The following is a 15880-nucleotide window of genomic DNA, read 5'->3' on the forward strand; positions in this document are numbered from 1 at the left end:
GTTGGACTTTAACCTGGTGTTGTGAGACTTCTTACTGTGCCCACCCCAGTCCAACGCTGGCATCTCCACATCATGGCTCCTCAGGTTTGATTCCGATTTTTTGAACATTTTCTAACATGAACCATTTATAAGATTGCTTGATAACTGTGATATAGTGGTACATACTATTATTAATTCTTGGCCAGAAACATTGTTGGTTTACTCTCTCCTGTTCCAAGTTTCTCATGGTATGTGGATGGTTAGACAGCAATTGCTTTGATAGTTTGCAATATTATACTAAGTTGCCATTTCGATCAAAAGCCGTCAAACTGTAGTATCTTGTTTCAGTAGTAGAACGTTGTTAGCTATTCTTTCACAGGATGTGAGTGTTGCTGGCTTGGCCAGCATTTGTTGCCCAACCCTAATTGCCTTTGAGAAAGTGAGGGTGAGCTACATTTTTGAACTGCTGCGGTCCAAGTGGTGTAGGGAGGGGGTTCCAGGATTTTGACCCAGCGACAGTGAAGGAATAAGAACTAGGAGCAGGAGTAGGCCATCTGGCCCCTGGAGCCTGCTCCGCCATTCAATAAGATCATGGCTGATCTTTTTGTGGACTCAGTGCCACTTACCCATCCACTCACCATAACCCTTAATTCCTTTACTGTTCAAAAATTTATCTATCCTTGCCTTAAAAACATTCAATGAGGTAGCCTCAATTGCTTCACTGGGCAGGGAATTCCACAGATTCACAACCCTTTGTGTGAAGATGTTCCTCTTCAACTCAGTCCTAAATCTGCTTCCTCTTTTGAGGCTATGCCCCATAGTTCTAGTTTCACCCGCCAGTGGAAACAACTTCCCTGCTTCTATCTTATCTATTCCCTTCACAATCTTATATGTTTCTATAAGATCTCCCCTCGTTCTTATGAATTCCAATGAGTATAGCCTCAGTCTACTCAGTCTCTCCTCATAAGACAACCCTCTCAACTCCGGAATCAACCTAGTAAATCTCCTCTGCATCCCCTCCAGTGCCAGTATATCCTTCTCAAGTAAGGAGACCAAAACTGTACACAGTACTCCAGGTGTGGCCTCACCAGCACCTTATACAGCTGCAACATAATCTCGCTGTTTTTAAACTCCATCCCTCTAGCAATGAAGGACAAAATTCCATTTGCCTTCTTAATTACCTGCTGCAACTGCAAACCAACTCTTTGAGATTCCTGCACAAGGACACCCAGATCCCTCTGCACAGCAGCATGCTGCAATTTTTTACCATTTAAATAATAGTCTATTTTGCTGTTATTCCTACCAAAATGCATGACCTCACATTTACCAACATTGTCCTCCATCGGCCAGACCCTCGTCCACTCACTTAGACTATCTGTATCCCTTTGCAGACTTTCAGCGTCCTCTGCACACTTTGCTCTTCCACCCATCTTAGTGTCATCTGCGAATTTTGATACACATTTGGTCCCCAACTCCAAATCATCTATGTAAATCGTAAACAATTGCGGTCCCAACACTGATCCCCGAGGCACACCACGAGTCACTGATCGCCAACCAGAAAAACACCCATTTACCCCCACTCTTTGCTTTCTGTTAGTTAACCAATCCTCTATCCATGCTAATACATTACCTGTAACACTGTGCATCTTTATCTTATGTAGCAGTCTTTGGTGCGGCACCTTGTCAAATGCCTTCCGGAAATCCAGATACACCACATCCACAGGTTCCCCATTGTCCACTGCACATGTAATGTTCTCAAAGAATTCCACCAAATTAGTCAAACATGACCTGCCCTTCATGAACCCATGCTGCATCTTACCAATGGGACAATTTGTATCCAGATGTCTCGCTATTTCTTCCTTGATGATGGATTCAAACATTAAGTTAAGCTAACCAGCTTATAGTTAACTGCCTTTTGTCTACCTCTTTCTTTTAAACGGTGGCGACACATTTGCTGTTTTCCAATCTGCGGGAACCACCCCAGAGTCCAGCGAATTTTGGTAAATTACCACTAGTGCATTTGCTATTTCTCCCGCCATCTGTTTTAGTACCCTGGGATGCATTCCATCAGGACTAGGAGACTTGTCTACCTTTAGCCCTATTAACTTGCCCAACACTACCTCTTTCGTGATAGTTTCTAGGTTCTCACCTGCCATAGCCTTCCTGTCATCAATTTTTGGTATGTTATTTGTGTCTTCCACTGTGAAGACCGACACAAAATACCTGTTCAATGGCTCAGCCATTTTCTCATTTCCAGTTATTACATCCCCCTTCTCATCCTCTAAAGGACCAATGTTTACTTTCGCCACTCTTTTTCATTTTATATATTTGTAGAAACTTTTGCTATCTGTTTTTATATTCTGAGCTAGTTTACTCTCATAATCCTCCTCACTTTTCTTTATAGCTTTTTTCGTGGCTTTCTGCTGACCTTTAAAGATTTCCCAATCCTCTAGGTTCCCGCTAATCTTTGCCACTTTGTATGCATTTTCTTTCAATTTGATACCCTCCTTTATTTCCTTAGATATCCATGGCTGATTATCTCTTTTTCTACAGTCCTTCCTCATCACTGGTACATACTTTTGCTGAGCACTGTGAAAGATCGCTTTGAAAGTCCTCCACTGTTCCTCAGTTGTCCCACCATAAAGTTTTTGCTCCCAGTCTACCTTAGCCAACTCCTCCCTCATCCCTTTATAGTCTCCTTTGTTTAAACACAAGACACTGGTATTGGATTTTACCGTCTCACGCTCCATCTGTATTTTAAAGTCAACCATACTGTGATCACTTCTTCCAAGAGATCATGAATTATTCCCGTCTCATTACACAGGACTAGATCGAGGATAGCTTGCTCCCTTGTCGGTTCCATTACATACTGTTCAAGGAAGCTATTGCGGATACATTCTATGAACCCCTCCTCAAGGCTTCCTTGACCGACCTGGTTTGACCAATTGATATGTAGATTAAAATCCCCCATGATAATTTCTGTACCATTTTTACATCAGTTATTTCTTTGTTTATTTCTCGCCCCACCATGATGTCATTATTTGGTGGCCTATAGATTACGTCTATCAGTGACTTTTTCTCCTTACTATTTCTAATTTCCACCCAAATGGATTCAACCTTTTTTCCATAGAACCTAGAACATCTCTCACTACCGCCCTGATGTCATCCTTAAATATCAGAGCTAGACCACCTCCCTTACCTTCCTGTCGGTCCCTCCGAACAGTTTGATACCCCTGGATATTCAACTCCCTTTTTGAATTCTAACACTTCCATTAATAACATCTCCTGAGTTCTCCTTCCTTTTAACTTTTTTCCTGATTTTTGATGTAGTTGGAACTTTCTCTCCACATTTTGTCCTTGCTCCCTCCTTCTCAGACTCCTTACATAGGTTCCCATCCCCCTGGCATATTAGTTTAAACCCTCCCCAACCGCTCTAGCAAACACTCTCCCCAGGATATCAGTCCCAGTCCTGCCCAGGTGTAACCCTTCCAATTTGTACAGGTCCCACCTCCCCAGAACCAGTCCTAATGCCCCAGGAATCTGAAACCCTCCCACTGACACCATCTCTTCAGCCACATATTTATCCGATATATCCTCTCATTTCTACTGACTAGCACGTGACACTGGTAGTAATCCTGAGATCACTACCTTTGAGGTCCAATTTCTTAACTTTCTTCCTAGCTCCCTGTATTCTGCTTTTAGGACCTCATCCCTTTTTTTAACCTATGTCATTTGTACCAACGTGTACTACAACCACTGGCTGTTCACCCTCCCCCTTCAGAATGTCCTGCAGCCGCTCCGAGACATTCTTGACCCTAGCACCAGGGAGGCAACATACCATCCTGGAGTCTCGTTTGCGGCCACAGAAATGTCTGTCTATTCCCCTTACAATTGAATCCCCTATAACTATTGCACTGGCACACTTTTTACCCCTCACCTCTGCAGCAGAACCAACCATGGTGCAACGAGTTTGGCTGCTGCTGCTTTCCTTAGAGAGGTCATTCGCTTCAACAGTATCCAAAGCGGTGTATCTGTTTTGCAGGGGAATGGTCACAGGAGATTCCTGCACTACCTGCCCATCTCTCTTGCTCTGTCTGGTGGTCACCCATTCTCTTTCTGCCTGTGGAGTCTGAGCCTGCGGTGTGACTACCCCTCTGTACGTGCTATCCACAATACACTCTGACTCGCAGATGCTCCACAGGGTCTCCAGCCGCCGCTCCAACTCGGAAACACGAGCTTCCAGGAGCTGTAGCTGGAGACGCTTCCTGCGCACAAGCTGACCCAGGGGACTGGAACTGTCCCCAGCCTACCACACGGAGCAAGAGGAGCAAACCACGGCTTGGAGCTCTGCTGTCATGTCTTACCCCTTTAAATTAAACTTTTGAAAGATGTTTTGTTTTAGATTATATCCAATTCTCTTTCCTGCTCCTTGTTACTACCGAGTATAACCTTTTCAAACTATAAACCACAGAAATTACACAGAAACACTATAATAATGTACAACACCTACAATGCCAAGAGCAAAAAGAAAAAACACATACTGACCAATCAGCACTCTCGCTTGTAGCCTCTGCTGCCTGTTTAACCTAACTCCCTGTGTTCACCCAACTCCGAAAGCGCCCCCCTCAGTCAGACAGCACTCACCGTGCAGGCAGAGCAGCACCCTGAGGCCTCTGTGTTTATAGGCACAACTTACAAAGCCCTGGAACTGGTTTTAACTAGTTGTACGAACAACTAGCCAAGTTCAGTTGAAAGCTGACTCAGCTGATTCCTGTTGCAGGAATGCATTAAAGTGCAGCTTTTAACTTTCCAAATAAGAACTAGTTAAGCTCACCCTGAAAGCAAGTTTAATGACTACTTACCTCCTTATAGCTCCGTGTTCATCCAACTCCAAAAGCACTCCTGTCAGTGAGACAGCACTCACCGTGCAGGCAGGATGTTCCATGTTAGGGTTTTTTGTGGCTTGGAGGGAAGCTTACAGATGATTGTGTTCCCTTGCACCTGCTGTCCTTGTTCTGCTAGGTGGTAGAGATTGCAGGTTTCATAGAATCCCTACAGCGCAGAAGTGGGCCATTCGGCCCGTAGAGCCTGCACTGACTACAATCCCATCCAGGGCCCCATCCCTGTAACCCCACATATTTACCCTGCTAATCCCCCTGACACTGAGGGACAATTTCCCATTTTAGCCGCACATCTTTGTTCAGTGAGCATTAGTAGGTTGCGACAGTGCATTTTATAGATGGTACACACGTCTGCCACTCTTGCAGCACTGTTGTGCTAGTAGCATGGCACGATTCTCTGCAATATTGAATTAATTTGGTTTCCATTCCGCTTTGTCATTCTGAAGGTGAACGTAAAACAGGAAATCCAATATGCCGAAGAAACTGGACAACTGAAGAAAGATAACGGGCAACAAAAAGAACCAATAGATTTGCAAAAGAAAAAGAAAAGGAAGCAACGTTCTCCTTCTAAGGTAAATCATAATCCACTTTGCATCGAATGCACATTTTCCAGCTATTTTTCACACCTGCAGATAAAAAGGGGGCAGGATGTGAGATGGTTCAGGAACACCGTGGTTCATGTTGTTTGATTGCTGTCACCTGCATTTGATGAGAAATCTAACCTAGGGTGTTTAGCACAGTTCAATGGATCAAACCGATCTAATGGAATGAAAAGGACAGTGGATGCGAAGTTGACTGAGTGTGAGGAAACAGAGGTAATGATGAATTGGTTGCTTTTCTGGACTAGAGTATGGTGGGTCCCCAGGGTAGATATTAGAACCACTGTTTTTCTTCTTCTACATTAATGATCATAAATAGGAGCAGGAGTAGGCCATTAAAAATATATATATATATATTTCATGGGCTGTGCATGTTGCTGGCTAGGCCAGCATTTTTACTAACTATCTCCAATTGCCCTCGAGAAGGTGGTGGTGAACTGCCTTCTCGAACCTCTGCAGTCCATGTGGTTCACCCACAGCGATGTTTCGGAAGGGGGTTCCAAGATGTTGACCCAGCATCAGTGAAGGGAGTTAATTCATTCAGCCTGTCGAGCCTGCTCTGCCTCTCAGTGAGATCATAGCTGCTCTGATTCTGGCCTTGGCTCCACTTTCCTGTCTCTCCCCATAACAATTGACTCCCTTCTGAATCAAAAATATGCCGAACTCCCTGCCTTGAATATATCCAATGACCCAGCTTTCACTGCCCTCTATGGAAGGGAATTCCAAAGACTAAAGATCTGGGAGAAGAAATTTCTCCTTATCTCAGCCATAAATGGGAGACCCCTTATTTTTTTAAACCATGCCTCCCTCCCAGTTCTAGATTCCTCCATGAAGGGAAACATCCTCAGCATCTATGCTGTGAAGCCCCTTCAGAATCTTACATTTCAATAACATCATGTCTCATTCTTCTAAACTCCAGTGAATATAGACTCAGCCTTTCCTTAAAGGATAGTGCTTTAACATCTCAGGAATCAACCCAGTGGACCCTCTCTGAATCGCTTCCAATGCAGGTATGCCGTTCCATGAGTAAGAAGACCAAAACTAGTATGTTGTGCTCCACAGAGGTTCTCACCAATGTCCTGTAAAGTTGTAACAAGACTTCTTTACATTTATAATCTATCCCTCTTGCAATTAAGGCTAACATTCCATTTGCCTTCCTAATTATTTCCTGTAAATGCATGCTAATTTTCTGTGATTTATGTTCAAGGCCACCCAGATCGTTCTGAACTGCAGAATTCTGCAATCGCTCTCCCTTTAAATGATCTGAATTTCTATTCTTCCCGCAACAGACAAACAAGGAGCCATTCAGCCCCTTGAGCCTGCTCCACCATCTCATGAGATCATGGCTGATCTGATAGTAACTTCAAATCTGCATCTCGCCTAGCCTTGATCATTCCCTTGCATACCAAGTATCTATTCATCTCTGCTTTAAATAAAATATTCAAAGACTCTGCTTCCATATCATTTCAAGAAGAAAGTTCCAAAGACTCATGACCCTCTGAGTGAGAAAGTTTCATCTCTTTTGGTTTTAAATGGGTGACCCCTATATTTTTAAACAATGACCCGTAGTTCTTGATTCTCCCATGAGGAAGCATCCTCTCCATATCCACCCTGTCCAGACCTCTCAGGATCTTGTATGGTTCAATCAAGTCGCCTCTTACTCTTCTAAACTATATCAGGTACAAGCTTAACCTGTCCAATCTTTCCTCATAGTAAACCACCCATTTCAGGTAATTGAACTGTTTCCAAAGCATTTGCATCCTTCCTTAAATAAAGTGACCAATACTGTACACTACTCCAAATGTGGTCTCACTAGTGCCCTATACAACTGAAACATAACCTTGTATTCAAATCCCCTCACGATAAGTGATAACATTCTTGTAGCTTTCCCAATTACTTGCTGTACCTGCGTACTAGCTTTTATTTATGCAGCAGGACACCCAGATCCATCTGCACCTCAGAGCTCTGCAGTCTCTCACCATTTAGATAATATGTTTCTTTTTATTCTTCCTGTCAAAATGGACAATTTTACATTTCCCACATTATATCTCATTTGCCAGATCTTTGCCCACTCACTTAACCTATCCGTGTCCCTTTGTGAAGTTGTACGAACTAAGTAATTGCACGATGGGAAAATTGGTCAACTATTTGGTACAATATAAGAAAAGCTGACCAAGCTATTCCAAAATGCCTGACCCCTGTAAGATCTGATGAGGCTGACTCTGCATAGCCTAATATGAGTAAGACAAGATAAGGTCAGGGATGAAGGAGTCACCGACCTTTTTCTGTTCTATCAAAGGACAAGATAAGGGTATGAATGATGAGACAAAGAGTTCTAGGAGGTCAGCAGGTTGTGCCCTTATTTATGACATTGCTTATGATTCTACTATTGATCGAATTCCTGAATAAGCTCTAGTCACGCAAACTGATAATGATTATGTATAAATACTGAACTGATTCTTTGTGTAAGCGCGGACTTGAGAAGGAATTAGCAAGTTGTAACAACTGCTCTCTAAACTCAAGTTTCGGCCACTACTGCATGCAGTCTTTCGTAAATAAAGACTAGTTATTTGGTCGGAACGAATTTTGTTGAGTCTTTCTATCACAGTCAAGAAGCAGGAAAGTTTCCACTTCAACACCTCTGTAGCCTCCTTGGATCCTCTTTCCTACCTGTCTTTGTGTCATCATTAAATTTAGCAACCATCTCTTCAACCCCTGCATCCAAGTCATTTATATAAATTATGAACAGTAGAGCTTCCAGCGCTGATCACTGTGGCATACCAAGTTTGGAAAACCTCACATATTCCACCTGATAATTTTTTGCCCAGTTATCTACATCCCTTTCCAGACTCATTGTATCCTCTTCAACTAGCTTTCCTATCTTTGTATTGCAGACAAACTTGATACAATCTGTCCCTTCATCCAAGTCACTAATATAACTAGTTGAGGTCCAGCAGCACTGATCCCTATGGCACTCCGCTGGTTATAGTTTACCAATCTGAAAATGACCCATCTATCCTGACACTCTTTCCTGTAAGTTAGCCAATCCTCTAATCATTCTAATATATCGCTCTAAACTTCATGAACTCTTGTGCGGTAATCTTTTGTATGCACCTTATCAAATACCTTTTGGAAATACATGACATCTACTGTCGTGACAGCCAAGCATTAAGGCTACTGTAATGACAGTAGTGACCCTTAAATGATCCTAGAGTTTGGTGCACAGGGAACAATTTCAAAATTTGCTGGTGACCCAAAACTTGTAAGTGTTGTGAAATGTGGAGAAGAAAGTGATAGATGTTAAGTGGTCATAAACAGGCTAGTGGAATGGTTGGATATGTGACAAATAAAATTGAAGGCAGAGAGGTTTGAAGTGAAATATTTTGCTAGCAAGACAAAGAAAATGCAACACAAAATAAAGGTTACAATTCTAAAGGAGCTGCAGGAACAGAGGGATCTCGGGGTATATGTGCACAAATCATTGGCAGGTGGCAGAGCAGGTCAAGAGAGCAGTATAAGGCATACAGGATCCTGTAGAAATGCAAGGAAGTTACAGTGCACTTTATAAAACATTGGACTGCCCTCAACTGGAGTAGTGTGTCCAATTCTGGGCAATTATGCTTTAGGAAGAATGTGAAGGCCTTGGAGTGTGTGCAGAAAAGATTTCTGAGAATGGTTTCAGGGTTGAGGATGCCTCTGAAGTTCCGAGGTCAGGGTTTAGCTGGCAATTGTCCAGAAGGGCTAACTTCTCCTGGACAATTGCGCTGTGCTGAGAACTATCTGACAAAGCAATTTTAATCAGTAACTTTGGATGGTTCTGCTAGTTTTACACTTATAGTTGCTCTAAAAGAGTTAGGAGAAAAAAAACACTTCTAACTTCAGTGTAAACCCCACCTCCCCCGGCGGAATAAATGCCACTGATTGCCTCTCTGAGGAAGTTATGGCCCAATGAGGAAGTATCGAGGGAGGATTTTCATTTGGAAAATGAAAAACAGTGAGGTGCTATGGTTGGCTACAGCACTCCTCAATGAAGAAACAGAAAACTGAGCAAGGGTTCCCATTCCTGGTCATTATCCATGGTCATCATGTGTCCCCGCGTATGAACATTGAGCTCGGAGAAGATCAGAGTCGCTTGTATTGCCCCTGTGATTGTATTGACACCATTGAAGCGTATACTTGAAGAATGATCACATGGATAAAGTCCTGCTGACACCTGTGGGCAAAATACCCACCTTTGCGCAGCATCTTCAGCAGAAGCCAGGAGAGAAAAATGGGTTAAGAAACAAAGTAGCTTATATTAAAGAGCTTTGAAACGAACCACGTTGTATAAGAGTGTATTTTTAATTTTGAATATTTGTTGGGTGTTCAGTAGTTTAGCTAGTAGTACAAAAATTTTTCTTTCCCAAGTTTTAAATTTCAGCATCAAGTGCCCTAATTCTCCATGATGTAGGCCAGAATTCCCCGACCTCACCCACAGCTGCGTTTCTCCTGTCTGGTTGCAGTAAATGGAGTTTTGGCTAAGCACCAAATTCTCTGTTCTCGCTGGCAGTAGTGGCGAATGAGATTGGAGAAACCCGGCTATAGTGTGTGTAGAAATTCAGTTTAAATTTGCAAATTACGTTTTACCAAAAAAGTTTAGTTACATTCAGCTATATGTTACAGTTTAATTTCAACATCAAGCTTTAGCATGGGACCTTTGGTTTGCCTTAAGAGAAGCAGTTTGGTAAATTGACTGATATGATCTTATTTGGAATGAGATTGAATGTTGATTCTCCATCATTTCTCTTCAGATTCTAACGATAAATGAAGATGGATCGCTTGGGCTAAAATGCCTGAAATCTCATATTTGTGAACACTGTAATGCTGCCTTCCGTACCAACTACCACTTACAGAGACACGTTTTTATCCACACAGGTATACCTCACTTGACACCTATAAACCCGTTCATTAGATCCTATTTTTTAAATATACAAAACCTGGTAGAATTTTACTGATTGAGAATATAGTAGTTATCAAAGACAGCAGACAACAGTATGTAAATCTTAGTAACAAGTCACAAATGGCATCCAATGTGATTGACAAAGCTAAACTATTCCTCCTTGTTCTTCTCGACCTTTCTGTGGCTATTGACACAGTTGACAACTCCATCCTCCGCTGCCTCAATACTGTCTTCTAGCTGTGTGTACTGGTTCCATTCTTAGCTATTTAATTGTATTCAGAGATTCTCACCTGCAATGGCTTGTCTTTCTACACTGTTACCTCTGGTGTCTTCCAATAATCTCTACTTAGTCCCCTTATATTTCTTATCTGCATGTTGCCCCTCCGTGATATCACCTGAAGACACCGCCTTGGTTTCCACATGTATGTTGACAGCACCAGCTCCACCTCACCACCACCACCCCTCCACTGTCTCTAAACTGTCAAACTGCTCATTTGACACTAGTCAAATCGGATGAGGAGAAATGTCCTCAAATTAAATATTGGAAAGAGCGAACCAATTGGGTTGGAGTGTCTGGCCCTTTCCGCCAGTGGGATCTCCCATTCCTGCCGAAGGCAGTCCCCGGTGGCATAACAGGCAAGTCACGTAAGACGGCGTAGACATCCACGGGTCAGGAAGATCCCGCCGGAGGCCAATGGTGAGACGCCTCCATTGCTGGAAAACATACTGTGGGGAGACTGGAAATCCCGTTGTCTTTGTTCCCAGCCACAAGCTCTGTACCCTAGCCAGTGGTTTCATCCCTTTCCCTTCGACTGATTGATCAAACCAACCAGCATCAGCTACCTCATCAATGACTCAAATGATCCTTTCCCCATCATAAGGTCATGTTCACTGATGACTGCACAATGTTCAAAACATTTGTGACTCATCAGATATTAAAGCAATCCATATCCATATGTAACAAGTCTTGGACAACATTCAGACTTTGTTTGGCAAGTGACAAGTAACATTCTGCCACACAAATGCCAAGCAATCACCTTCTCCAACAGCGAGACTCTAATCGTCTCCCCCCTGACATGCAATGGCATTACCATCACTGAACTCCTTCGATCAACATCCTGAGAGTTACTATTGACCAGAAACTGAACTGGACCAGCCATATAAACATTGTGGCTACAAGAGCAGGTCAGAGGCTGGGAATTCTGTTGCAAGTAACTCATCTGACTCTCCAAAACTTGACCACCATCCATAAGGCACAAGTCAGGGGTGTAATGGAATACTCTCCACTTGCTTGGGTGGGTGCAGCTCTAACAGCAATCAAGAAGCTTGACACCATCCAGGACAAAACAGCCCGCTTGATAGGCACCCTGTCCACCACCTAAACATTCACTCTCTCCGCCATTGATGCACGGTGATGGAGGGAATACCATCTACGTGATGCACTACGGCACCTCACCAAGGCTTCTTCAGCAGTACCGTACAAACCCAAAGACGAGGGCAGCAGATGCATGGTAACACTACCACCTATAAGTTCTCCTGCATTGCACACACCATCCTGACTTGGCATTATATCGCCATTCCTTCACTATTGATGGGTCAAAATCTTGGAACTCCCTCCGTAATAGCACTATGGGTTACATCACATGGCCTGCAATGGTTCAAGAAGGCTTTTCCAGGACAATTGGAGATGAACAATAAATACTGCCCTAACCAGCGATGCCCACATCCTGTGAAAGAATTTTTAAAAAATTGAATCTGAACCAGGCTGTTTGCATACTTGGTGTCATATTTAACCCTGAATTGAGCATCTGAGTGCATATCCACACTCACTCTATTCACCTTTTTAACATTTTCTCATTTGCCCCTGTCTTAGCTCATCAGCTGTTATAACTGTGCCTTTGTCACTTTTGTGTTTGACTGTTCAGTGCATCTCTGTCTGTTTCCCATGTTCTAATCTGTTAGATTTGATTTATTGTCACATGTGTTAGCATACAGTGAAAAGTATCGTCTCTTGCGTACTATACAGACAAGGCATACCGCACAAGCCTGTGTAAGCCTGAGGTCATTTAAAACTCTTTCTTGTGCCAATTCCCAATCACCTGTTAGCTCTGTGATTACTGATCTTCATGAGGAACGCTGGGATTTTAAAGTTCTCATCCATGCTTTCAAATTCCTCCATGTCCTCACACTTTCCTGTCCTCCAGCTCCACAACCCTCCAGCTAACCTGAACTCATCTAATTCTGCATCCCCCTCTACCCCCGCCCCCAGCTCTCCAGGCTAAGCTCTGGAATTCCCTTCCTAAACCTTTCCACCTCTCTCTCCTCCTTTTAAGACACTTTTGTAAATCCTACCCCAGGGCCAAACTTTTGGCTTTCTGCCCTAATATCACCTTATGTGGCTGAGTCTCAAATTTGGTTTTATAATGCTTTTGTGAAGTGTCTCGGAACATTTTATGATGTTAAAGCTGCTGGATCGATACAAGTTGTTGTACGTCTAAACTATTATTCTGTTTGTAATTTAATTGAATTATTATTTTTCATCCTTTGTTTTTCTGCCTCTTCCAATGGAAAATTTTTTACGATTACAATTTAGCTATTTACAAATGTTTTATTGATTTGATTCTACGTTGTCTGAGTTCTCGTGCTAATATTCATGCATCATGTACAGGATACAGATATAATACTCCTGAAGAGGAATGTGTTAGATATACAGAATGTTTTGTCGATATCACTGTACAGTATGGTTAGTAAACACGGAACATGCCCAGACATGTGATTTTAGCCAGTGTTTACACTGCCCAAGTCTTATTTTGTATTACGGCGAATTTTGGGATCTTTAGCTGGTAACCTGCATCTTTTTTGCGACTATGGTGCTCTTTGCTGTGATTCCAAACATTGTTTTCATTTTAATTGTAGGTGAAAAGCCGTATCAGTGCAGCCAGTGTAGCATGCGTTTTATCCAGAAATACTTGCTGCAGAGGCATGAGAAGATTCATACTGGTAAGTAGGATTGAATTTATAGTGGATTGAAGATGCAGTATATTTAGTTCATATGTATATCTTGTTTATTGTTCCTGAATATTTTCTTGCATGCATTTGCAGAACACAAACTAGGCGGTAGTTCTTCATGTCCATTTGTGCTATTTTCCTCTTTATTCCACCCCTCCCAATCAGTTAAACGTCAAGAGTCAAAAAGTAACCGCCATATGTGACCATATTGATTGGATAATAGAAATTAAGTTCAAAGACAAAATAAGTTAGTTTGCATAGAGTTTTACAGCACAGAAAGAGGTCCTTTGGCCCATCGTGTCACTATCTGTTCTAATCCTATTTTCCAGTACTTGGTTCGTAACCTTGTATGCTATGGCCTTTCAAGTGCTCATCTAAATGTTTAGCACTGCTTGAAAAATTACTTTTGCTCATCTTTTGTATATTTGCTTTTGTCCTACAACAATATTTTGGAAGATGTGGCAAATACTGTAAATTATTAAATTATCCATTGTTTTAAATTCTGATCTGATCAGCAGTATGATTATGTCCTGGCCCCAGCCCTGTGATTTTCCTGCGCATGCGTTCCTTTAATTGGCCGCTTCATGCTTTCAATGGTAGTAAAACGTTCCAAGGCGCACTTCACAGGAACATAGTTGCCCAGCCAGAGAAGATAACATTCTGAAGCCTGACTTAAGAGGTTGGTTTCAAGGAAGTTTTGAAAGGCTGAGAAACATGGAGAGGGGGAATATCTTCTGTCCATTGACCAATTCTCAGTCCATGGCTGTGTCCTACCCCTTGTCCCATTTGCTTTAATTTTGCTTTGGTGTGGGGCCTTATCGAAAACCTTCTGCAAATCCAAAAACACCACATCCGCTGTTTTTGCATCTTATCTATTCTGCTGGTTACATCCTCAAAAAAGCTCTTATCAGGTTTGTCGATCATGATTTCCATTTTATAAATACATTCCTACCATTATTGTCTACGTGTCCAGTTATCACAGCCTTTATAATAGAATCCAGCATTTTCCCTACTAAAGAACAATACAGCACAGGAACAGGCCCTTCGGCCCTCTAAGCCCGTGCCGTTCCCTGGTCCAAACTAGACCATTCTTTTGTATCCCTCCATTCCCACTCCGTTCATATGGCTATCTAGATAAGTCTTAAACGTTCCCAGTGTGTCCGCCTCCACCACCTTGCCTGGCAGCGCATTCCAGGCCCCCACCACCCTCTGTGTAAAATATGTCCTTCTGATATCTGTGTTAAACCTTCCCCCCCCTTCACCTTGAACCTATGACCCCTTGTGAACGTCACCACCGACCTGGGGAAAAGCTTCCCACCGTTCACCCTATCTATGCCTTTCATAATTTTATACACCTCTATTAAGTCTCCCCTCATCCTCCCTCTTTCCAGGGAGTACAACCCCAGTACTACTGAGGCCAACAGGTCTGTAGTTCCCCATTTTCTTGCTTCCTCCTTTCTTCAAGCAGTGGGGCTATATTTGCCACCTTGCAATCTGTAGTAACCATTCCAGAATCTATAAGATTTTGGAAAATGACTATAAATCCATCCGCTCTCTACAGCCACTCTTTCAGTATTCTGGGACGTAGATTATCAGGCATAGATAATTAATCAACTTTAAATTCCATTAATTTCTCCAATAATCTTTATAACACTAATCTCTTCCAGTTTCTCATGCTCACTGGTCCTTTGGTTCTACAGTATTATTCAAAGTCTGATGTTCCTTATGGGTTTGACGTCATTCCTTTGATGCATGCGTTGAAAATATGTAAAGAAAGCCTTTAAATAAAAACACTCCAGGTGCCACATTTTAGTGAAACTGTGAGAACGTTATTAGTACATTAAAAATAAACTGTGCCTTTCACATACCAAAGCTCTTCACAATCTCAGAATAGCACAGCGCAGGTGGGGACCATTCAATTGATCAAGTCTGTGCTGGCCATTTCGAAGAGCAATCTGGTTAGTCCTGCTCTGTCTGTCTCTGTCTCTCTCCCTCCCTTCCCACCCCCTCTCCCCCACCCCCCCCACCACTTCTCCACATCATTGATTTTTTTTCTCCTTAATATTCATCCAAACCCCTTTGAATCTGTCCCTGCCAGCCTCTTGCGAATGTATTCCAAATAATAAGCACGTGTGTTTAAAATAAAAAGCTTTTCCTCACATCACCCTCTGGTACTTTTGTCAATTACTTTTTAAATCTCTGTCCTCTCGTCATTGGTCCTTAGCTACTGGAAACAATTTCACTTCATTGTATTAAGCCCTTTATGATTTTCAATACCCCTAATCATCATAAGAAATATTTGACCCTTTAAATCCATTCTGCATTCAATAAAATCATGTCGATCTTAGCTATTTCTTTTTCACACAATTCCCATATTCCTTCGGGGCAATTCTCGTAGCCTGCTGCGCTGCTCTAGCTGGTTGGGGGGGGGGCGGTGTTGGATCTGGGCTGGA

At 42.5% G+C, this 15880-nt stretch overlaps 1 protein-coding gene across 2 annotated transcripts in view; it reads left to right on the top strand.

The window, feature by feature from the left end:
* The window catches only part of znf148 (zinc finger protein 148), a 62456-nt gene that overhangs the window by 29870 nt on the left and 16706 nt on the right, over positions 1-15880 (top strand). For both annotated transcript variants that reach the window (XM_078228192.1, XM_078228191.1), the window contains 3 exons: positions 5327-5452; positions 10270-10393; positions 13335-13418. In XM_078228192.1, the coding sequence (XP_078084318.1) occupies positions 5327-5452; positions 10270-10393; positions 13335-13418 (334 nt within the window). The remainder of the gene's footprint in view (positions 1-5326; positions 5453-10269; positions 10394-13334; positions 13419-15880) is intronic.

Source organism: Mustelus asterias, chromosome 14 (assembly GCF_964213995.1).
Source record: "Mustelus asterias chromosome 14, sMusAst1.hap1.1, whole genome shotgun sequence".
In the NCBI taxonomy this organism is placed as follows: domain Eukaryota; kingdom Metazoa; phylum Chordata; class Chondrichthyes; order Carcharhiniformes; family Triakidae; genus Mustelus; species Mustelus asterias.